This window comes from Carassius auratus, chromosome 9 (genome assembly GCF_003368295.1).
Source record: "Carassius auratus strain Wakin chromosome 9, ASM336829v1, whole genome shotgun sequence".
Classification (NCBI taxonomy): domain Eukaryota; kingdom Metazoa; phylum Chordata; class Actinopteri; order Cypriniformes; family Cyprinidae; genus Carassius; species Carassius auratus.
In genome coordinates this window covers 5,380,120-5,404,403 of record NC_039251.1, presented here as the reverse complement: position 1 = coordinate 5,404,403, position 24,284 = coordinate 5,380,120, and the positions used below count along the sequence as shown (strand labels likewise).

Genomic DNA, 24,284 nt, shown 5'->3' with positions numbered 1-24,284 from the left:
ATCATGTCTAATCAGGATGAGCAGGAACTTTAAGGGGATTTCAGATATCCAGAAGCATGAAATTACGAGACGAATACTGGCCGACTAATTTATCCCTCTCTTTTTCTTCCCCCAGTGTAGCATGCTGCAGATGGAGCTCCTGTAAAATGGAAGAATCGTCGTCTTCTCTCACGAAACGTTCATATTCATCCATAGCACAGTTTCCTATGTGCCAAACCAGAGGTGATCGGAGGTGTTGAATGCTTCCCTGTTCATTCTTGCACTTGGCCTCAAATAACCCCCGCTCTGGTTGCCTCAGGGAGGCAGAAAAGGAATCTTAAGACAACTATTGGCTCAGGGAGCATTGACACTTTTTATGGAACTGGTTGTAATCACCCAATAAACCCTTTGAAAGAGCTCATTCCAACACTGTCATTCCCAAAGTCAACATGAAACTCAAAACCCATTTGGCTTCCATAATGTGACGTTTTGTATCCGCCAGAACTGGATTGCAAAAAGTTGGTATTTTGTGCCAGAATGGTTGGAGGGAAGGAGTTGGAAAGACACAAATGTGCATTAAGAAAGTAAATGGGATCACATTTTGATTTCTTGTTGACTTTAAGCTCCTGAAATGAAAGCGAATTTCAGATCGTGTGATATTACAGAAGTCAGCACAGAAAACAAGTTTAAGACGACAAGCAGTGGAGCAAGGCAAGTCCATCTCCTGATTCCTTTGGACGACACACAATCCCGGAATAAGAACTGTACATTGCTCTGAGAAATTCTTGCACTGGTCACTTCATATATGTCTCTTTTTCGCCACTTTCTCTTAGACTGCATGTACAGGGCTTTTAAGCTCTGGGGATTTTTTGTTAAGCAGCAAAAGAACATTTCAAAGCGCTAGTTGAAGCGATTCGGGAAGTCACTTAATTTACTTTGCGTGGAGACTTTGGAAAGTTATTTAAGCTACAGTATAAGCTACATTTGCATTCGGCACGCTGTTATTTGTTTGCAGCAAGGGCCATACACCTCTACGCTGAAAATCACTGCTTTTATTTAGCCATAGTAAAGCCATATGATATCATGCATACTGTACGTTTGTCATGAAGATCGAGATAATCCGGCCATTGCGATCCACTGTGATAACAGTGCTTGTGTATATTTTGTGTAATATGTAAAATGAAAAGGAAATATTCTACAATACATAGAATTTTTAAAAGACAATATATATATCGCAGCACCTGATAGATGCATCTGTTTTGTTCCATGTTTTTATTTTAGTCATTATACCAGAAGAGCTTCACGTTCAGAAATAGGATAAATTTAAGCCACTATATGACCTGTAAACTGTAATTCTGTTCTCAACTTGCACTGTTTTATTCGCTGTTCTTATTTGACTGGCTAATGCATACATTACTTAAACAATTTAAAGTCAACGTTAAGCATCGTTCTCAAACCATTCTAACTACTGTCATCTGATGTATTTCCCTGTGTAATGTCTTCAAGAAAAATGTAGAACAGTATTTTATCCATGATTTGATGAAAATAGTGGTTGATAAATCGTTTTTGAGGTGGAATAATTTACCACATTCTGCTGAAATAATATTACTTTTTTTATTTGTTTGTAATAACCTGCACTTAAAAATTGTTCACAGTAAAACCAGGAAAGTAATTTAAGAAAGTAAATAGGTCCATTTTGATTTCATACTGACTTTAAATAATAATCGTTATGTAGTTTATTTGAATCATCTTCATTAAATATTTCAACTTTAAAATTGTGATCTCGTGCAGTCTTCTTTTTTTTCTTAGCAAGTGATTTTATTTCCTGTCTTATGCCAGTAATTAATTTATAAATAGCATGTGAATAACATTTTTTTTTTTAAATACTCTTCCTCTTTCTGTGTGCTGAAGAAGCAATTGTTGTGTTGGACAGAGAGAATATTTTTAATCATTTCAAAATTGAAGTGCTTCACTTTTTCTGGTTTTGCTTTCATTTATTAAGAAATCATAGCAGAACTTGAGCAAACCCCTGACATTGTTTTGACTAATCTCGAGTGCATAACTTGTCCCTGAAGATAAAGGATGAAACTAATGTTGTTCCTCTTTATGGTGGTGTTTCAGTGACAATATTGTTCTAATAACATATAATATATAATATAATTCATCCATTATAAAAAGTTTAGATAACAATGCTGCTCGGTATAAGTTTGGTAATATAATCACTTTGTAGAAATACAAGGAAAAAAGATTCAGAACAACTTTGTTTTCAAGGGGATGTTATGGTTAAATATACCCACTCTCACTTTTGTTTGTAATTTTTTTTTTTTTTTTTTTGTGGTCTAACATTGGTCAAAGACACCTGTTCTTCAAGTAGCACAGGGTGTGCAACTTGACAAACCATCAAAAGTACTGAACAACAAGCCACAAATGTCAAAAGAGAACCCAAGGTCTGATGAAGATGGTAAGTAATTGAATGTTTATTTCGTTTACAGTACTCCGCTCTCTCATATAGTCATCATGTCTCAAGTGCATTTTTCTTAACGCACTATATACAGTATAATACAGTATATTCATAAAATGTTAGTTTATTTCCTGAATGTTTGAAAATGTTTGTTATTTTCACATATTTAAAACTATGCTATAAATATCAGCTTAACTAAAAAGAATTACATTTTGCGCATTGATTTGGGGGAAAATATATTTAGAGTTACTGTAAATATGTTAAATGTGTTGTGTTAAATAGAGCTGTGGGCAAAAAAAAAACATTTAGCAATTTATCAAGTTGATGCCATACATCTGAATCCAGCTTAATGCAATTGAACACAGATGAAGCTCTTAATATAATCATTATCCATTGCTACAGCTCACAAAACAAACCTTCCTACATACATGCTTATGGTACCTTTCAAAATGCAATATATACCATTTGGTACAAATATGCACAATGTTGGGGTACATATGAAATGAAAGTGTGCCTCACATTCGGAGAGTGCATAATGACTGCATAAGTTTGTGAATGACAATTACTGTATATAGACTCTATTGTACGATCATTACTCTACATTTTAACACACACTATCTTCCTCTTTTAGATGACAGAGAAGAAATTCATCATCTTTGCTGGTCTCATCTTTTTGCTGGATGCAGCCGAGTGGTACCCCAAAAGTCTGAAGTGTGACGTTTCTCTGGCTAGTAATGGGAGCGAGGTCACCGTCAACTGCACTGAACGAGAACTAACCGAAATTCCTTTGGGAATCCCAGCGAATACCACCAACCTGACACTAACGATCAACCACATACCCCATATCACAAACGATTCGTTTCACAAACTGCAGAACATCACTGAGATCGACCTGCGCTGCAATTGCGTACCAATCAAGGTCGGACCCAAAGACCGCGTCTGCACCAAGAGCTTGACAATTGACAACGGCACCTTCTGGAAGCTAAAGAACCTCAAGTCGCTTTATTTGGATGGTAACCAGCTGTCCAGCATACCAAAGGGCCTGCCTTCCAACATAGTGCTTCTGAGTCTCGAGGTCAATAGTATTTATTCAATCCTTAAGGAGAATCTGACAGAACTAACAAATATCCAAAAACTGTATCTCGGCCAGAACTGCTACTTCCGGAACCCGTGTAACACATCATATTATATCGAAAAGGATGCATTTTTGAAGCTTGACAAGATGACTTTGCTCTCTCTGAAGTCTAACAACTTGTCCTACATCCCCCACCAACTCCCATCCAGCCTCAAAGAGCTGTACCTGTACAACAACAATATTCAGACAATAACAGAGATGGACTTTCACAACCTGACGGAGCTGGAGATACTGGACTTGAGTGGGAATTGTCCACGTTGTTATAATGCACCTTTCCCATGCGTTCCATGCCCAAATAACGCTCCCCTTCAGATTCATCCAAACTCCTTCAAGACCCTGAAGAACCTGAATACTCTTCGGCTTCATAGTAATTCTTTAACACACATTCCTTCTGAGTGGTTTCAAAATCTGACTCAACTTATTCTTCTAGACCTCTCGAGCAACTTTTTGGCTAAGGAGATAACATGCACCTCCTTTCCTTCGTTGTTGCCTAATCTAGAAGAGTTGGATCTGTCTTTCAATTACGAGCTCCAGGTGTATCCTACAGCCCTCAACCTTTCAAGATCATTCCATCACCTTAAATCTCTGAAGGTCCTAAGAATCAGAGGCTATGTGTTTCAAGAACTCAAGCAGGAAGACATCCAACCATTGGCTAAACTGAACAAACTGGAGCTCATTGATCTCGGCACAAACTTCATAAAGATAGCACATCTCAGCGTCCTGAGGACCCTGAAAAACTTCAAAATCATCAACTTGTCCGACAACAAAATCTCAATGCCTTCTCAAGGAGAAACTTTGCTTGCTAATCACAGAGTAAACCATTATGGTTCTCCAATGACGCAAGGTGCACAGTACCACAGTGGAGAAGTGAAGGATATGCACTACTTCCTTTACGACGAATATGCACGCAGCTGCAAATACAAAGACAAGGAACTCTGGATTTCAAGTCCTTTCAACAACGAATGTAGTTCCTTTGGAAAAACATTGGATATTAGTAGGAATAACATATTTTTCCTTCATTCTAGATTTTTGGATCTCGATGAGCTGAGTTGTCTGAATCTCTCTGGGAACGCCATGAGCCAGAGTTTGAACGGTTCTGAGTTTGTCCATTTGAAGAATTTACAATATCTAGACTTTTCGGACAATCGTCTAGATTTGATGTTCTCCTCAGCATTTCAGGAACTGAGCAGCCTGGTGGTTCTGGATATCAGCCGTAACAGCCATTACTTCGTGGCTGAGGGTTTGACCCATATGCTGAATTTTACAAAGAACCTGGGTAAGCTGAACAAATTAATCCTGAACGATAATCAAATCTCGACATCCACCAACACAGAAATGGAGAGTTTTTCTCTGGAGCATTTGGAGTTCAAAGGCAACCGTCTTGATATGTTGTGGAGAGACGGAGACATAAGGTATGCCAACTACTTTAAGAAACTTTTGTCCTTGAAGTCTCTTGATATCTCTCGCAACAACCTGAACTTCATCCCACTAGAAGTTTTTGAAGGTCTTCCAGACACCCTCACAGACCTGTACATTACTAACAACCGGTTAAAGTCATTCAATTGGGAGGGACTTGCAAACCTTAAAAACCTAAAACTGTTAGATCTCAGTGGGAATCAACTGACGGATGTTCCTGAATGCTTGTCTAACTATACAAAATCAATCCAAACGCTGGTTCTACACAAGAACAACATTGTAAAACTGACCCCCAATTTTCTCAAGGATGCATTCAGCCTCAAAGTCCTGGATCTCAGTTACAATCGCATCCAGTTCATTGATGAGTCGAGTTTCCCAGCAAATGTGATCGACCAGCTGCAGACCCTTTACTTGAACAACAACCGGTTTGTGTGCTCCTGCAATGCCACGTGGTTTGTCCGATGGATTAACCGGACGTCCGTGAACATCCCACGTCTTGCAATGGACGTCACCTGCGCTTCACCAAGTGCCCAAAAAGGTCAAAGTGTGCTTTTCCTCAACATCCAAGCCTGCCAACACAATTCCCTATCCATCATCCTCTGCATTTTAATGACCTCTGTGATTCTTAGCATCCTGACGCTCACCATCTCCAGCCATCTCTTTCTTTGGGATGTTTGGTACATCTACCACTTCTGCTTGGCCAAACTCAAGGGATACCGTCGGCTTTCCTCCAACAGCACTGTCTACGATGCCTTTGTCGTCTACGATATGACTGATCCAGCCGTTCATGAGTGGGTCATGCAAGAGCTTCGTGTTCAACTGGAAGACCAGGGTGACCCAGGGATGCAACTCTGTTTGGAAGAGCGGGATTGGGTTCCTGGATGTCCCCTCATTGAAAACCTTTCCCAAAGCATACAGTTGAGTAAACGCACTGTTTTCATTTTGACAAATCGATACATCAGGAGCGGCAGCTTCAGGACAGCGTTTTATCTGGCCCACCAGCGACTCATGGATGAAAGGGATGATGTTATTGTACTGATATTCTTGGAGAAAATGCCTTGTCATTCCAAGTACCTCAGACTGAGAAAGAGGTTGTATAAAAAATCAGTTCTGGAGTGGCCAAGGAACCCTCAAGCGCAGAGGTACTTCTGGTTCAGTCTCAGAAGTGTCATGTCAGCTGGGAGTCAACAATACAACAAACTCTTCCAGGAAACTCTGTAATTGGGACACATTGCACACATGGACGCATTTGAAGCTTTAAAGCTGTATTTTTGCATTTGAAAGCTTCATGGGTAGTTGACACATATTTGGAAACTTGACTTGGAGTCCTGCAGTGTAACATATTGTGCTTCAATTAAAAAGTGCAAATTTTATGACCATAATAATTTTACTGTTATTATTATTATTATTATGACTGCAATACTATTAAATTATACTAATACTTTGAATTGACTTTTAATTTTGTCAACTTTTTTTAACATGTCTACATAGCTTTTAATTTGTATTTTTTTTTTACAATGTTAGTATCATAAACTAAATGAGAAAGAAAAAATAAGCTTTTAATTAAGCTTGTAAAATATAAATGGCTTAAAGAATTTTAATTAAGCTTTACAAATATGAAAGTTTTAAAATATTTTTACTTAATTTATTTTTACGTTTATTTTACCATTTTATTTTTTGAAGGTGTTAGTGACCTATAAAAACCCTGATTCATACATTTTATGTAGTAACAGTTTTATGCTAATTTAAGTAATTTTATGCTTCATGTAAATCCTTAGTCATTTCACCAAAATTAAACACTGCTAGGCATCTCATGGGACTGGTATGAAAGTGATTCAAAGAGAAAACCACAGCAACGTGTTATTGCCTTAAATATGTGGTAACGAAACAGAACTGTACATTCTTATAAGAATATATATATATATATATATATATATATATATATATATATATATATATATATAATGATACACATTTACATAAGTAGCCTTAATTTATGGCTAAACTACATTCACCTCTCTATCATATCACAAAAACATACAGGTACAGAGAATATATGTGACCCTGGACCTTAAGTCACTGGGGTATATTTTTAGCAAAAGCCAAAAAAACATTGTATCGGTCGAAATTATCCATTTTTCTTCTATGCCGAAGCTCATTAGGATATTAAGCAAAGATCATGTTTCATAAATATATTTTTGTAAATTTCCTACTGTAAATATATATATACAATAAATTTTTGATTAGTTATATGCATTGCTAAGAATTCATTTCGACAACTTCAAAGGTGAATTGCATCCTCAGGTAACAGATTTTCAAATAGTTGTATCTCGGCCAAATATTGATCCTAATATTCAGATGATGTATAAATCTCAATTTTGAAAAACTGACACTTAAAACTGGTTTTGTGGTCCAGGGTCGCATATGTACATGTGTTAATGAAAGTAAAAAAAAGTTATACAGTGGCATAAATAATAAGAATTTACTTAAATGCATTAATTTAGCTTTTTAATGCATTTAATGCATATATTATTTTTAACCAGTATGTGTATTCTCTGGGAAATGAACCCATGACCTTTGCACTGCTAATGCAATGCTCTACCACTGAGCCAGAGGAACAGTGTTGCAAGCAATTTCAAAACAGTTTATGACAAGATAATTCAATACAATGTACATAATGAATATAATGCATTATGCATAAATGATTTAAGTGTTACCAAACGATTTAAGTGTTACCAAAGATTTAAGTGTTACCAAATGTTTGCCCTAATAATATTGCAAATGCCCATTATAAAAGTGCATTTTATATGCTATTATACTAGTTCCGTGTTGCAGAGAGTATGCAAATAGACAATCTGTCGTTCTGCACAAATCGGTAACTTTAGAAAAATGCTGTTTATTAAATTTCAAGGTTTAAAGACGAAGTGTGTAATTTCTGTGGTAGTAGTGTCACCAAACGGAAATGCTAAAAATAACACTCAAACAACTTTACAGTGACCACAGTGTCAGTGTTTCATTTTTATAAGGAAATAAACTTGCAAATGGTTGACTTACAGTGACTCTGCACATTACAGTGGCATATAATGATTCTTGATATGGGAAACTGTTCTTATCACTGAAGAAAAACAAAACACTTTACCTTTAAAATAATGTTTCCATATGCACCTTGAACTACGGATAAATATTAATGCAAGCTGAGTATAAACCTAATGTTAAAAACATTGGGATTGTGTCTTGAAAATAAATTACAATTTGGGAATATACAAAGAGCTCTTTATTTCTAAAGATAGCACCTGTAACATTTGTAAATGTGCATGTGATCTTTGCCAATGCGTCCCTGAGAAGAAGGAACAATATGCAGAACTTCCTCACTTATACTGGTAACTGACGAAACCACTTTTTAATCTTTGTGGCTGCACTGATCCACACAGCAACCAGTAAGTGGTGACTAATGATTAAAACACATCAAACAAACAGCAATAAACAGAAACGGAACGATTTATATTAGTCAGTGGACTGCCAGGCGCCGATCAAAAGCAGCATTTAGAGCTGTTATAGTGTTAAAATAATCTTCAACTGCTAAACCAAAACTTCCTGTTTCCTAAAAGCAATTGTGTGCGCATTACTAGAAACTGTTTATTTTGGCTCTACGCATTGCATAGCTTGCACCGGGACATTAAATAGACACTGCTACCATGGTAAGGAAGTGCACTTCGTTACATTAATGAGCTATTATTTCTCTTTCCTATGGTTATTCATTATGTACGGTTATATGTATGTATGAAGAGATGAGCTTGGTTGCAAGTTTATTTATGGCTTTTATAGTCTTTTGCATACGCCATTCATGGTTACGAAGACAAATGCATGTCATGCACATAAAAATGCATTGCTTTTATAATTTTGGTATACAGATAGGTTACCAAAATGAACTTCTTTATTTGTTTTGTTTTTTGCTATAAAAATTGCTCAGTTTCACTTAAAACTAGACACCGTACACTTAGACTTTTCCATGTGCTGTTCATGTTTAAAAAATATAATTGCATGCTATCCATTATTTTAATAAAACGTTTTTGTCACAATTTATCTTATTGCTCAGTGTCGTATAACAGCTCTGTGTTTCACATCCAACAGATGACAGAATTAGACCTCTGGCTCATTATGACACTGAAGATCACACTAACCCTTTGTAAAACTGAAATGGCAAATCCGAAGAACCAACCGTGTGATATATATGACAATGTAACCGCAATGACGGTGAAGGTTGACTGCCATGGACGTAGACTCCAAGTGTTTCCAAAGTTCTTACCAAACACAACCGACCTTGATCTATCTGAGAACAGGATCAAGAACATAACAGCCGAAAACTTCCAAAACCTGGCAAATCTGACCCATCTAAATCTAAACTGGCTGAATGACAAGTATAAAGTTCTTGTTGGCGCCGGGGTGTTTTCGAATATGACCAAGCTACGTAAACTGGAGCTGAACGGGATCGGACTAAAGGACGTACCAAAAGATATTCCAAAGAATCTGCAAGAACTAAAGCTGGTTGAGAACAAGATCACCCGGTTAAACTCAGCATCCTTCGGGCATTTGCGAAACCTGTCACTCATTTACCTTTCGAGAAACTGCTACTACTGGAATCCTTGCTCGAGGTATCACATAGAAGATGGAAGTTTTTCTGCCCTGAGCAAGTTGAAAAACCTTACTTTGTCTTTTAACAACTTAACTCAAGTCCCCAAAGGATTACCTGTCTCACTGATGAAACTAGAGCTTGCTTCAAACAGAATATCGTACGTCGGAGAGCATGATTTCCAAGGACTCGACAATCTGATAAGTCTAAATATCCAAGGGAATTGTCCAAGGTGTCATACGGCTCCATATCCGTGCATTCCGTGTAAAAATGTTTCCATTGAAATTCATCCCCGAGCCTTTGCCGGCCTCGGAAAGCTGCGGATTCTGGACCTCGCTGGAAATTCGATCGAGAAAATCGATCCTACTTGGTTCGCAAACATCTCAAAGCTTGAGCAACTCTACCTGTCGTTTAACTTCTTGTTCGAGGCTGTTCAAAATAATGTATTCTTGAATAATCTGCCACTGCTGAGGAAACTCGATCTCTCGTTTAACTACGCTCTCAAGATTTACCCCACCACGGTTAAAATATCGCCCAGCTTTGCGAACTTAACCTCGCTGAGGACGCTGCACCTTCGTGGTTTGGTTTTTCAAGAGATCCAGGAAGAGACCTTCAGCTCTCTGTACGGTTTACGAAATCTGTCGGTGTTGGATGTAGGAGTGAACTTCATTGTCCGTGCAAAAGCGGAAATATTTGAAAAATTTCAACATGTGAAACTAATCTATCTTTCGGAAAACAGACTTTACCCGGAGTTGCGTAAAGATGCAGGCGTTGGTTTGAAATCATCATCCGTGATGACCTCGATGTCAGATCCTGTTCCTAAAGGGAATTCTTTCGACATTCCAGAAGATCTTGTAAAACCAGAGTGCTCCGCCACCGGCCGAGTGTTGGATCTCAGCCGAAATAACCTGTTCTTAATCACTCCTGAACAGTTTCAGCCATTCGGGAACATATCTTGCCTCAATCTCTCAGGAAACGGCTTTGCCACGGCTCCGAATGGATCTGAATTCACATCGCTCCCAGACCTCAAATATCTGGACTTGTCCTCCAACAGAATTGACCTGGCATACGATTACGCTTTCCGAGAGTTACAGAGTCTCGAGGTGCTAGATCTTAGTGACAACTCCCATTACTTCACTGTGGAAGGCGTGACCCTCAATTTGAACTTTCTCAAATATCTGCCCTCCTTGAAAGTGTTGAATATGAGCAACAACCGAATCTATACGTTAACCACCAAAACCATGTCAAGCAAGTCTCTTCAAGAGCTGCAATTCCAGAAAAATAAACTCGGTAGGATGTGGAGGTTGAAAGACCAAACCTACGATAGGTTATTCGAAGACTTGACCAATGTGACCCATCTCGACATATCCCTTAACAACATTAAGACGATCCCTTTTAGGATCTATACATATCTTCCCAAATGCATTCAAAAGTTGGTATTAAGCGAAAATCGCCTGACAAGCATTAGTTGGGAATTATTGAGACAATTCCCTCATCTACGAGAGCTCATTTTAAGCAAAAACAACATCCTTAGAATATCTAGTAACTTGTCAAGCGACGTCCCTTCTTTACAGTTCCTTAATCTGTGGCACAACAGGATATCCGAGCTTTCCAGTGGATTCCTCCAGGGAGCGATAAACCTAGAGAGGCTTGATCTCGGACACAACAAACTCATAAACATCAACCAGTCCACGTTTCCATCTGAAAACGAGATTCACCTAAAGACGCTGTGGCTCAATGGCAACCCTTTCCACTGCACATGCAACATGTTTGATTTTGTTCTGTGGATTCGCAAGACTAAAGTGAAGATCCCTAAACTGGTGACTGCGGTGACATGTGCCATGCCTGAGGAGAGGCAAGGTATAGCAGTAATACAATTTGACATTACAGAATGCAATGACGACCAGTTGGCGTTTCTGGCGTATTTCTTCTCCACTTTTTGCATTATATGCACCACATTTGTGGCTGTCGCAATGCACCTTTTCTACTGGGATGTTTCCTACTTATTCTACTATGTGAAAGCCATATTTACTGGGTATCAGAAACTGAGCTCTGACAGCTGCATCTACGATGCCTTCATCACCTACGACACCAAGGACACACAGGTCGAGTCACCTTTATTTACTTTGCATTTACACAATACAGATAGTTTCAAAAACAAAAATCTGAAAACAACAGAATCAATGATGCAAATTTCATTGAATATGAGACATATTTTAAGTTGTAAACTCAACTAACATTAAATGTTAAAGTCTGGCAAGGTTACAAACAAACAGTCTTCCAGTATCATTGATAGGATGTTCATTAAAAGTCTTTAATAATGTTCTCAAAACGTCCGGAAAACATTCAAAAGTAATGTTCCCGTAATGTTTGCGAAATGATAAAAAGACATTTCCCCTTAACATTAATATAACCAAAAAAAGGCATATTAAGGAAGAAAGAAAGAAAGAAAGAAAGAAAGAAAGAAAGAAAGAAAGAAAGAAAGAAAGAAAGAAAGAAAGAAAGAAAAAAAGAAAGAAAGAAAGAAAGTTGGGTATTTTTATTGTTTAGAGGACATTCAGATATAGCATTCAGATTCATAGCTTAATTGTAACAGTAGCAAAATGTTTGCTGGGAAGGCTCTCTCAAATTTATGAACAAATGTTCTTACAGTAATTTAATAGAATTTTAGTTCTCAAAAGCTTAGCACACACACATAACAATATTGAATTTATATTGTACATTGTTAAAAGTTTAATTTGCATTTTTTTTGTCTTTTTATTTTTTACTTCAATAACTACTTTTCAAAATGTTCAGCATTTAAAAAATAACATTCTCATAGTATTTGAAAAGTAATACAATGGAATGTTTCTTTAATGTTCACATAACCAAAAATTTAATAAATAAAAAATGGATGTTTTGAACATTCAGAAAACATTTCATCACTTTCTTGGATGCAGAATGTTCTTAAAACATATTTTTTCCTGGGAAAAAGCTCTTAAAGACAATCCCATCTGACAAGAAATGTTCTTGTTCACAGTTATCCGGTCTTTAATTATGTTTCAAAAAAAATTTTTAACGTATGATTCGGACATTCATCTAACATTTAATAAATGCTACTTATTGTTTTTTGAACATTAAAATGTTGCTAAACGAATAATTTCCTCTTCTTTTTTTTTTTTTTTTACATTTAAAATCCGGATACTTTGAACATTCATAAATGATATTTTCTAGTGGTAATGTTATTGAAACATTCCTAGAACATTTTTAAATGCTCTTAAAATATTGATGCACAGCTTTTTTTTAGTTTTTTTATAACGTTCTCAAATTGTTCATGCAGCTTTCATGGAATGTTTTACTTTGTTATTTTATTATTATTATTATTATTATTATTACTATTTTCTACTTTTCAAAACAAACGACATTCAAAAAGTTAAAAAAAAATTGTTTTTGTTTTTTTATGGAAAATTCCCTTAATATTTTTGCTAACCTTTGCATAAACAAACAAACAAAAACAAAAAGTTTTTGAAATAATGAAAAAAAATATCTGAGAACATTCAGAAATATCGTTCTTATAGCTATCTAGTGTAATAGAAATGTTATCAAAATGTTTTTCGAACATATTTTGTTAGCTGGGTGTTATTACTAAGCTCTGTGTTGATTCAGTTTAGTTCAATAAGTATGTAAAGTTCATCAATCATAAAATGAGTCCAGTCCATCTATGAGCAGCTGTACAGAAACAGTGTCATTATTCAGATTCATTCCAGTGTTGATTCAGTTCAGTTCAATGAGTGTGGTGGATGTTGCAGGTGTCTGAGTGGGTTATCAATCACCTGCGAGTGCAGCTGGAGGAACAAGGCGAGCGATTCCTGCCCATCTGCCTGGAGGAACGGGACTGGATTCCCGGTTCTCCGGTTCTGGACAGTCTGACGCAGAGCATCCAGCACAGCCGCAAAACCGTCTTCGTCCTGACCGAGCGCTACGTGAACAGTGGCTCCTTTAAGATGGCCATCTTCCTGGCTCACCAGAGGCTCCTGGAGGATAACGAGGACGTGATCGTGCTTCTGCTGCTGGAGCCAGTGTTACAGCACTCACACTTCATGCGGCTGCGCAGGCGTCTCTGTGGACGCAGTGTCCTCGAGTGGCCACATTCACCGTCCGCCGAGGCCTGGTTCTGGCAGTCGCTGCGCAACGCCATCCGAGTGGACAACCAGGCCATGTACAGCGACCTCTACAGCAGATATCTCACCACTAAATAGGAGGAACGATGCACAAAACTGGATTGAGCTACAGAAACAAAATGAAAACCATGTTAGTGATGTGAAATTTGTGTATTGCATTCAATTCAAAAAGCATGAATCTCCATGAAATGATTAATTTATAGTTTTAGATTTCTGTAGGATATAAAGTGAAAGCAAAGAACAACAGTAAACAGATAGAGGAAAAAAGGAAGGGTTTTTGAAATAAAATCTCACTTGAAACATTATAATGCAATCTGATGAAACAAAATGATTTAACACTCAATCCAAACCTTTTCTTTTCGCACACAAACACATAGTAAGATGTGAAGGAGCATTAAACAAGGAGCATCAACAAGGTTTCCTAATTATCTTGTTTTTTTTTTACTGTAACATTTTAACATTTCTAATGGAAATGAGCTGAACACACATGATCAATCCTTCTGTTGGTCATTCATTTTAATTAGTTGCATTTTATACGATAGATAGATAGATAGATAGATAGATAGATAGATAGATAGATAGATAGATAGATAGATAGATAGATAGATAGATAGATAGATAGATAGATAGATAGATAGATTCTTTTTTTCTTTTTTGTTAATCTGAAACACAAACTCACCTGTAAAATCTTGTGAAATCATTTCCCTTTGCAAAAACAAGCAAGATCAACAAGCAACACCCGTTTTCATATTTTTCATCATAAAAGGATGAAAAACTGCAGGAAATGTTTGTGTCAGTTATTTTTATTATTGTAAAATTGATGTATTTCAGGTGGAAATGTGTTGTACTATCATGAATACAAGATCAATCCTTTATTTTCACTAATGTTTTAATTAGTTTGTTGTATTTTGACTGACGATGAGCATTTGTTTCATATCTTTCTTCAAAACATGATGAAAAAAGGCTGGAAATTTCCATTCTTTTTATTTATTTTTTAATTGTATTTTTTATATACTGTATATACAGCAACATGTGTGGATTTGAAATTGAAAGTGAAAAGGAGCAATACAGTATACAAGACAAATCCTTCACTCGTTTACTGATATTTTAATTAGTCTATTGTATTTTATTGCCTATTTGTTATCCTTTTTTAAGGTAGAATTTGATCTTGAAAAATGTAAATTCAAACTATTAAAATAAATAAAACAAACTTCATTGTTTCTCTTTGCAAGCACACACTCAATAAAATTATAGATGCAAAGAAACATTTATCAAGGAACATCTGTTTCCTATTTTCATCATAACATGAAGAAAAAGCACAGCCAATTTGGCAAGGAAGTGTTTAACTGTTGCTAACAGTATGCTAGCAGCTAACTCGAACTGATCACACACACTTCCTGTTACGATCAAGATCAGTTTCCTCCCGTGCCAGATAAATACGGTTTCTTATATGTATGTCTGGTGCATGGGTCTACTTAACACAAAACAATATGCTTCATTCATTCATTTAGAGCCTTAAGAGTGTTTAGCATTGTTAGCGTTAGCCTGACAAAAGACAGGGGTTTTGAGGGATTTCCACAAAACAATAAACTTACAGCTCCATTTTTGCTGTATCTGGTCTTGTTGAACTGACCTTATAAATCAATATCCAAAAAAAATATTATGTATTTGTTTTTGTGATCTTGTGAGATTTTAAGAAACACGTTTCTTACACCGTCAGTATATTTATTATAATAGAAGTATGCCATAAATGTTTGTTCTTGAATTTTGTTCAGTGGAAAAATAAACGTTAAAACATTTCCTGCGATAGTTTCGTTAAAAACAAACAAAAATAAAAAACAATTATGATAATATATGATGTTGTAGTAATGTTGTAGACGTCCAGCAGGTGTCGCTGTCGCCCTACAGCAGCGCTGCTCTCAGAGAGTGTTCACTTCAGTGTGTTTCTCACTGCATCAATTCTCAAATACATGCATGTTTCAAATGTTTCTCACATAAACCTTTTATTCTTATTATCTAGTTTTGGATTTAAAATATTTATAGGGGCTCCGCGAAGTAAGCAGGCGTCTAACGGGCCCGGTGACGTCAGTCACGTGATTTGCATATCTCTGCGTATAAATGCAGTGATTCTGCGCTTTTCTCTTCACTGCTGCACCCGCTGAGAACAAACACTTCGACTAGCACACTCTCTGGTGAGTAGAACATCGCTGTGTGCTCTTAGAATGCACCAAAATATCCTTTCTTATCGTTTACATTGTACTTTTTTTAATATCAATCAGAACGGTTTTTTAAAAATCTTAATTTTTATAATTGGCGAAATGCATCACAGTAAAAAAAATAAATGCATCCGTTTTGCAATCACGACCAGGAAATGTTACTAAATTTAAATATCTTGCATGTAAAAAATGACTCTTTTGATATGTATCACAATAGACATATAATAGACAATAGATGAGGTTTCTTTGTAACGTTAGTGTCTTTGTTCATGAATGTTGAGCTCGATTAGTTTTTATTCATTGCATCAAAATTGCATAAATGGGAGTTGGGAATATGCTCAGACCGTTGCAAAAGCTAAACTGAATTAAGAAGAGAGAACTGTTGATCTGAAGTGAAATACGAGCGAGATTGAGCAGGAAAGGGCGGTGGTTACATACCAAACCTCCAGACTGTGATGCAACCCCAGCGTTTGCTTTGAGCAGTTATTACAGCAAGACTTCAGCTTCTCCTCTTTTTCTTGCGTTCACTTATTTATTTTTTCCACTTAAGTGCATTTTGCTACATTAGGATGCCAAACTCTACACATTAGGGAAACAAAGGGTTGGAAAAGCCCCTATTGGCTGTGCACTAATATGAATATTAATGTTGATTGCCTCCGTATTAGTCATCAGGCCTTGTGTCCGCGTGCATTTGTCTTTCTCTGTGTGTGTGTGTGTATGTCATTAACAGCAAGCCATTTCCTGTTATTTGATTTCAGACCCTCTGCAAACATGTCTGACAAGCCAAATCTCGAGGAAGTGACCAACTTTGACAAGACCAAGCTGAAGAAAACGGAAACCCAGGAGAAAAATCCTTTGCCGTCTAAAGAAAGTAAGTTTTCTCACACCACTTTTTTTTTTTTTTTTTTTAGGCATGCACATGAAACTTCTAAACCTGAGGCTAATGAATCCTGCTCTGCTCTTGTCTTTCAGCCATCGAACAGGAGAAACAGGCGGGTTCCTCGTGAAACTCGCTCCGCACACTTCTATGCACTGTACATTCCACATTGCCTTTTTCACGTCTTCTCGCTGTTTAACTTTTAACGGAAATGTATGACCTAAGTTGCATTGTGATTGGACAACCAAAAAATGCAGACGTCCGTACAAGCCCTATGTTTCTGTGCCCACGTATTCCCCTTTTTTGTAAACCGCACCACTGATATTCTCATGAAGCTTGTTGATATGGATGAGGAGGCAGAGCCTGGCGTGAAGCCTCACAGTTTCACTGCCGTGAGAAGTGGTGAGGGGGCGGGGCTAAGAGTTTGAGTGACCCGTAACAGAGACTCGCTCTTGTAACATCTCTTGTGACTTTGGTTGACTTGCTCAAATGCTTTAAAGTCATGCAGTGTTCTTGTTTTTTGTATGTTGACGTCTTGGAATGCACAACTTTTGTTTTGTAATGCAAATAAAATTCTGTAATATTCAGATGGATTTTTTTTTTTTTTTTGATGTTTTGTTCTGTGCTTTTCGCTTTCAGCCGTGTCTGTTTGTCCCCAAGGAATTCAACTAATTTTATAAATTCATTTGTAATTACTAGAGTTTTTTTTTTTTAAAGCGGGGATGAATGGAAATGGGTATTTTTATGCTATTAAAACTGTTATATTTAAGTTCTGAGCACGACTAGATAAATGTAAATTAAATAGGAATTATTTTATTTATTTTTTTTTTTATTTACAAGGTACTTTAATTTTGATGGCAAAACTGAATCCATTATGGTTGTAAATTGCCTTTTTAACCGTTTATATATCCAAAACCAATTTCTGGACAGCGGAGCATCACCAAGAGAATACATTTAACTAGAAATAGCTGACTTTTTTTTTTTTTTTTTTTTTTCGTGATTTCTAGATCTGGAAAAAACATGTAGGCTACAATTGTTAGGGTTTTTCTGTGGGAAGAATATAGGAAATCTTGCACCACTTTTACATTTTAGATGACAATGAAGTAAATTATACAGACTTAAATGTAAAATTAATATTAGTTTTCTCATGTCTTAAAAATAATTTGACAATTCCGTATTTTAGAACGGAGTTCCAGAAAAGTGCATTAACTAAGAATAGTTGCCTTTTTAACTTCAATTTTAAGATTTTACATCTATGGATAAACAATTTTTAACTTTTCTAATGGTTTGTTTCCGTTAGGTTCGGAAGTTCATCTGCATATTTAACTTTAGCAAAACAAACCGAGTTCGACTCTATATATGCCTTAATGACCAAAGGTGATCTCAAACCCTTCCTGCAGCTCACTCTTATCATTGTTCTGATCAAATCTTTGTAAGATCTCTTATCTGATGAGTGAATGTTGGCCACCGTTGACCCACACTGACATGTTGTGACCCAGAAGAGAATCTGTTTCAGCACATCACCAAGGATGGACACAATATCTGCTGAACTCTGGAGAGGTTTCCTGAAGATCACTGTAAAGGATTGAGTGCAAAACGCTCTACAATATAAACTATAATCTCTAGTATTTATTTACATATCAGTAGCTCACACAAAACTGACAAGAAGATGAAGAAGAAATCAATCAATCTGACCTGGAAGCTGTTTTTAAAAACATTCAAGTTTGCATTTAAGCACATTGTGGATGTTTGTTTGCTAGGGGGTTGCTATATGGTTGCTGAGTTGTATTGAAGTGGCTTCTATGATGATTTTTCTTTGTGGTTGCTAATGTGTTCTGTGTATTTCCTCCTTTCAGTCAGTCAGCTAAAAATCAATTATTAAAAATAATAATAACAATAACAATTGTTATTTAAAGAACATTACAAATTTTAGCATTTCTCGCATGACTTGTTTCTCCTGAATAATACATCATTTAAATACATCATTGACAGTCACATGGCAGTTGAGAAAATTAGTTTGCACTTATATGCAATTACATATTTAATTTGAAATCTATAATTTTTATACTGCCTTAAAATAATTGTATTACAGTGAGTCTAATAAGAATTATAAATTTCATTAACTGCATTATTATAATGGGGATTTGATGTGAAGATGTGCTTAACTCTCATAATTAAGGTTTTAGTTATTTTGTCTCAATTGTATAAATAAAGGTCATAATGCTAACTCTTTTTTTTTGTACGAAATGTGAGTTTTGACATTTTTAGTCTTTTATTAATACACAGATTTAATTGTTTTTAAATTAGTTTACATTGTATCATTAAGCTCGCAGCTGAACTAGCATTTAAACTGAGCATGAAGCTACAGCAAACAGCAAGTATTCCTGCAAGTCTGTTCAAGCAACATTAGCTTGATTAAACCCTCGTTTAAAGCGGATAAGCACTAATCTGGAGCTGTTAACGGTGTTTTAATCTGCCTTATCCAGAATTACCACATCTAATGTTTCTTCAGTGGACACTTTTACCTCCATCAGTAAAACACAAAACAGCTGAACTATTTCTAGCTAAGGCCTATTGAAAAAAGGGGTAATATGCTAGAAATACATACATATCTTGTTGACTCACCATCTAGGGGACTTCTCACGTAGTTCGAAATGCTTTTGGTTTATTTTTAGCTTGTGTTTATGATAACAGACACTGATTATAACTCTTGTATACTTGCCCTTTTCCAAGCGTTTATGATATCAACAAATAGGACTTTATGTGCTTCATAATACATAAACAAATTCCTCTTCCTCTTTGTCTTTTCTTTTTCCTGATCTCCTGTTTTATGATACTGTAGCCAAAGTGCTATTGATAACATCTAGACGCTATCATTAAGTTGTTTAGTGATGATGTTTGCTTCTGTTTGTGTGATTTCTACATTATTTGCAGCTTCCTGAAGCCAGATCCACCACTGGTCAACGTTACAATGCTGGTGAGTTGGTCATTCTCTGAGCAAACATGACTGGGAGAAACATACGGGTCTGAAGCATTACAAATGATGGTTATGCTATGGCTTGCACAATGTTGTAGGCCTTTTCTGTCAGCAGTTTCATTGTGAAGAGGCTATCAGACGGCTGCAGCTTTCTGACAGCACTGAGAGTATTTTTAGATGGCACATAGGGAACAAAAAACTGAATTACGAGATAGACTCACAGTGGTGAGAAAATTCTGAATTGCGAGGAAAAAAGTCAGAATTGAGAGAAAGTCATAATTGCGAGATATACACTTATTTGCGAGAAGTCAGAATTGTGACTTTATAAACCCACAATTCTGACTTTATAATTTGCGATTGCAGGTTTTTATCTCGCAGTTGTGTGGAAAAAAGTCAGAACTGTGAGGAAAAAAAAGTCAAAATTGCAAGAAATAAACTCGCAATTGCGAGGCAAACTTACAACTGCAAAAACACTTTATATTTTTCATATAAGTTTATATCTCAATTCCGACCTTATTTTTCGCAATTGTGAACTATATCTCACAATTCTGAATAAATAAATAAAAATAAGAAAAATCGTGAGATGTAAACTTGAGATGTAATATGAGTTTAAACGTCGCTCAGATAAACAGTTTGTGTTCCAGTTTCGTGCTGCTTGATTTAACACTTTACCAGCAACAACATATTACATTTCAATATTTCCTCTAGATGCTTAACCATAAAAACACTGCCACAAAAAGTCATTGTTTTTGGGATGTTTACAAGTGGTTTAGATGGTCATTGGGCATTTCTAGATGGTGGCTTGAAAGTTTTTTCTAGGTGGGGCATTTTTAGCAATTGCTACAGTTTTTTAATAATTGGCTGTTAGGGTGTTGCTATCCAGTTGCATTTCTAGATGGTTTCTATTATGCTTATTGGAATTGTTAGCTTTTCTTTGTTTTTCTTGGTTGCTGGGGTATTGTCAAAAGCCAGTCAAAAGCTCTTCCATGACCTTAAACTTATGCATCTTAATGTTTGTCATTGCACATAAAAATCAACAAAGTGTCACGGCGGCTTTACTGAATACAGGTGCTGGTCATATAATTAAAATATCATCAAAAAGTTGATTTCACTAATTCCATTCAAAAAGTGAAACTTGTTTATTATATACATTCATAACACACAGACTGATATATTTCAAATGTTTATTTCTTTTAATTTTGATGATTATAACTGACAACATAGGAAAATCCCAAATTCAGTATCTCAGAAAATTATTGTGAAAAGGTTCAATATTGAAGACACTTGGTGCCACAGTCTAATTAGCTAATTAACTCAAAACACCTGCAAAGCCTTTAAATGGTCTCCCAATCTAGTTCTGTAGGCGACACAATCATGGGGAAGACTGCTGACCTGACAGTTGTCCAAAAGACGACCATTGACACCTTGCACAAGGAGAGCAAGACACAAAAGGTCATTGCAAAAGAAGCTGGCTGTTCACCGAGCTCTGTGTCCAAGCACATTAATAGAGAGGTGAAGGGAAGGAAAAGATGTGATAGAAAGAAGTGTACAAGCAATAGGGATAACGGCACCCTGGGGATGATTGTTAAACAAAGCCCATTCAAAAATGTGGGGGAGTTTCACAAAGAGTGGACTGCAGCTGGGGTCAGTGCTTCAAGAACCACTACACACAGACATGGGTTTCAGCTGTCGCATTCCTTGTGTCAAGCCATTTTTTCTTGGTTGCTGGGGTATTGTATAGTAGATTGCTGCTAGGGTGTTTTTAGCCACCGCTACAGTTTGCTAGCTGGTTGTTAGGGTGTTGCCATGCAGTTGCTAGTGTTTTCTAGGTAATTTCTAGGATGTTTGTAGGCATTACATGGTTTTATTTGGTGGTTTCTATTGATATGTTGTTGCTGGGTAGACGGTTGCTTTGGGCATTTTACTACAGATTTCTGGGTGGTTACCAGGATGTTATTATGTGGTTTTGGGGATATTCTAGGTAGTTTCTAGGATATTTGTAACTGTTTCTGGGTTTTGGTGGTTGCTTGAGTGTTTAAGCCGGACCTCTTTCAATGCGAGTCCACAAGATATTTTTATATTAAAAAAATATTGTATCGTCATTAACCAATAGTCATCCACCATTATTTCTGTAGGTCTGTTCATGTTCACACGCAGGGAGGTTCAAATATTGTTGTGTTTAGACAGCTGGTAACAATAGCCGCACCTGAGAGGAAACTAGTTAAAATAGATGATCTCTGACCTCCTGTGGTTCACTGCTGCTCTTATGATCTATTTCTTCTCTAATGTTAGTAGTTCTGCAGATTTAAAGCGTCTAAATTCAATGCTTTTATAATCGTTCAATCATCTGAGTGCCTGAGGCTAGACATATAGAAATCTCTTTATGCATTTAACTGTCAGCAAGTCTGTAAAAATCATCCAAATTCTAGTGGTGAATGGTGAAGGCTCCCTCGCAGTGATTTTAAAGCTGATTTAGATATGAACATCTTTGCTTGGCAAAGAATGAATCTGTTCTTTCACACCAGCAGACGGTCCATAGAAATAGAGCTAACTGAAAGAAATGTGTGTGTTGGCGTTTGAGTGTGTTTGCATGTGCCAAAAACACACAAACAGTCACTGTTATTGTTCCTTATATTCTCGGACTGTATCCAGTAAATTGTATGTACTTGTCCTGAAAGAGAGGGGTTGCTGTATATACTAGTTCTGTTATGAGGGATTTTTTCCAAAACCTAGTGAGCCGTCTACCTAGGGAACATTTCAGGTACCATAAGTGTATTCTCAACATATTTCAAAAGAGAACTTGCCACTTGTATGTTATACTCCATCAGTTAGGATGCTCCCTTTGAAGGTTGCTCCTTATGTAGGCAGCAGTCACCAAGGTAGCTCACTAGTTTTTATAAAGTGTGTGTGTGATTTTGAACAAATGTGTCAGCAGAGGAAGGCTAATGCCAGGCACGCTGAGCAGTGTGTGTGTGTGTGTGTGTGTGTCAGGCACACTGAGCAGTGATTGTGAGCAGTTTTGGCCGGTGGGTGCCGAGCTGCCATCTGCCAGTGTTGTGACGGCTGCTGCTGTAAGAGCAGGCAGATGCACTCAGATAATACTGTGTTGAGCTCATCACTGTCTAAAGGTACGCTCACATTAGCAACATTTCACCACAGTTTCCCTGCTCAAAAAGTCCATTGTCTATTGTCAAGAAGCACAGCTCACACATTGCATTTCATTTCAGCCATAATAGTGTGAACACATGCATGCTGAATGCTGAATTTTCTTTTCATGTAAAATTCTGATGTTTTAACAATTAAATATGATGGAATATGTTAGCTAATGTTCAATAAATAGCTCTATTTTTTAATATTATTAATCATAATGATTTTTTGCCTCATAATACAGTTAATTAGTGTAAAACAATGACTATCCACACTGAAATAGAAAGTACATGATCAAAGTCTATCAGAACTTGATGTTTATTCATATATTAATAATTTATATTCATAGATAATCACATGCATTACCATTCAAAAGTTTTTTTTCATAAAGGCTGCATTTATTTGATCTAAAATACTGTAAAAATTGCAAATATTTAGAAAAATACTATTTATTTCTGTATTTTCAGCATCATTCCTCCAGTCTTCAGTGTCACATGATCTTCAGAAATCATGAAAATATGATAATTTGCTGCTCAAGAAACATTTCTGATTATTATCAATGTTGAAAACAGTCATGCTGCACAATATGTTTGTGGAAATTGTGATGTATTTTATTTTTAAGGATTTCTTAAATGAATAGAAAGTACAAAAGTACATAATTTATTGGAAATGGGATTTTCTGTAACATTATAAATGTCTTAACTGGCACTTTTGATCAACTGAATGCATAGGTATAGGCAAAATGCAGATAAGATTCAGACTGAAATACAGGAAGAACAACATGTGCTTACAGTGAGATACAAACACTCAGGTTTCTATAATGAGGGCCAAGAAAGAAAGTCCCACAGGCTGCAGTCAGCAGAAGAACTGCAGCTAACATCCAGCAGTCTCTTTACATGTTGCATTTGGATCCATAAGTGAATAAGTGAACAGATCCCAGATCAGAAATCCATGCTAATATGAACGAACCTCTTATTTCAAGTCTATAACTTTACATGAATGAGAGTATTTTTCAGATTTTCATCTTTTTAAGATCAACATCTGCAATACTGTGATTCATCTGTGATTCACTGCTTTGGTTTAACAGATCAGAGCTCTTTATTAGAGACTTTTCTGAAATCCATCTGGAGAAAGTGAATGTGAAAGTACTGTATCTGAGCTGCACATCTGCATTATTTACATGAAACTTCACAGGATGGAGACTTGGAGAAAAACTGTAAACAGAGACAAACAACCAAACCAAAAGATTGTTTGTTCGTTTTCCTTGAACTTAAATTGCTTGCTCA

The 24,284-nt window shown here is 36.4% G+C and overlaps 4 protein-coding genes across 9 annotated transcripts in view; all 4 read left to right on the top strand.

The window, feature by feature from the left end:
* Positions 1 to 1,588, top strand: part of LOC113108209 (FERM and PDZ domain-containing protein 4-like) — a 60,365-nt gene extending 58,777 nt beyond the window's left edge. For 4 of the 5 annotated variants that reach the window (XM_026271089.1, XM_026271090.1, XM_026271093.1 and 1 more), the window contains one exon: positions 121 to 1,588. In XM_026271089.1, coding sequence (XP_026126874.1) covers positions 121 to 239 — 119 coding nt within the window. In that variant the 3' untranslated portion in view covers positions 240 to 1,588. Of the gene's footprint in view, positions 1 to 115 lie in introns of all 5 variants that reach the window. The other variant, XM_026271091.1, reaches the window with a different exon arrangement.
* Positions 1,589 to 2,342: 754 nt separating this feature from the next.
* Positions 2,343 to 6,410, top strand: LOC113108208 (toll-like receptor 7). Its single transcript, XM_026271088.1, has 2 exons — positions 2,343 to 2,440; positions 3,072 to 6,410. Exons 1-2 carry the CDS (start codon positions 2,432 to 2,434, stop codon positions 6,210 to 6,212), a joined length of 3,150 nt encoding a protein of 1,049 aa, XP_026126873.1. The 5' UTR covers positions 2,343 to 2,431; the 3' UTR covers positions 6,213 to 6,410.
* Positions 6,411 to 8,075: 1,665 nt separating this feature from the next.
* Positions 8,076 to 15,393, top strand: LOC113108207 (toll-like receptor 8). 2 transcript variants are annotated; one of them, XM_026271087.1, is made up of 3 exons: positions 8,076 to 8,428; positions 9,123 to 11,726; positions 13,410 to 15,393. In XM_026271087.1, exons 2-3 carry the CDS (start codon positions 9,123 to 9,125, stop codon positions 13,857 to 13,859), a joined length of 3,054 nt encoding a protein of 1,017 aa, XP_026126872.1. In that variant the 5' UTR covers positions 8,076 to 8,428; the 3' UTR covers positions 13,860 to 15,393. The 2 variants fall into 2 exon arrangements, with proteins under 2 accessions (XP_026126872.1, XP_026126871.1); XM_026271086.1 differs by having other exon boundaries at positions 8,079 to 8,689; positions 13,410 to 15,391.
* Positions 15,394 to 15,816: 423 nt separating this feature from the next.
* Positions 15,817 to 17,461, top strand: LOC113108206 (thymosin beta-11). The gene is made up of 3 exons (XM_026271084.1): positions 15,817 to 15,973; positions 16,756 to 16,868; positions 16,970 to 17,461. The coding sequence occupies exons 2-3, from the start codon at positions 16,769 to 16,771 to the stop codon at positions 17,002 to 17,004; spliced, it is 135 nt and encodes a 44-aa protein (XP_026126869.1). The 5' UTR covers positions 15,817 to 15,973; positions 16,756 to 16,768; the 3' UTR covers positions 17,005 to 17,461.
* The last annotated feature ends 6,823 nt before the right edge of the window (positions 17,462 to 24,284 follow it).

Bases quoted from the DNA above. Each gene is read 5' to 3' on its own strand.
- LOC113108207 (XM_026271086.1), top strand. The intron at 11,727-13,409 runs GTCGAGTCACCT...TGGATGTTGCAG, and splicing joins ACGACACCAAGGACACACAG to GTGTCTGAGTGGGTTATCAA.
- LOC113108206 (XM_026271084.1), top strand. From the start codon at position 16,769: ATGTCTGACAAGCCAAATCTCGAGGAAGTGACCAACTTTGACAAGACC. The intron at 16,869-16,969 runs GTAAGTTTTCTC...CTTGTCTTTCAG, and splicing joins TCCTTTGCCGTCTAAAGAAA to CCATCGAACAGGAGAAACAG.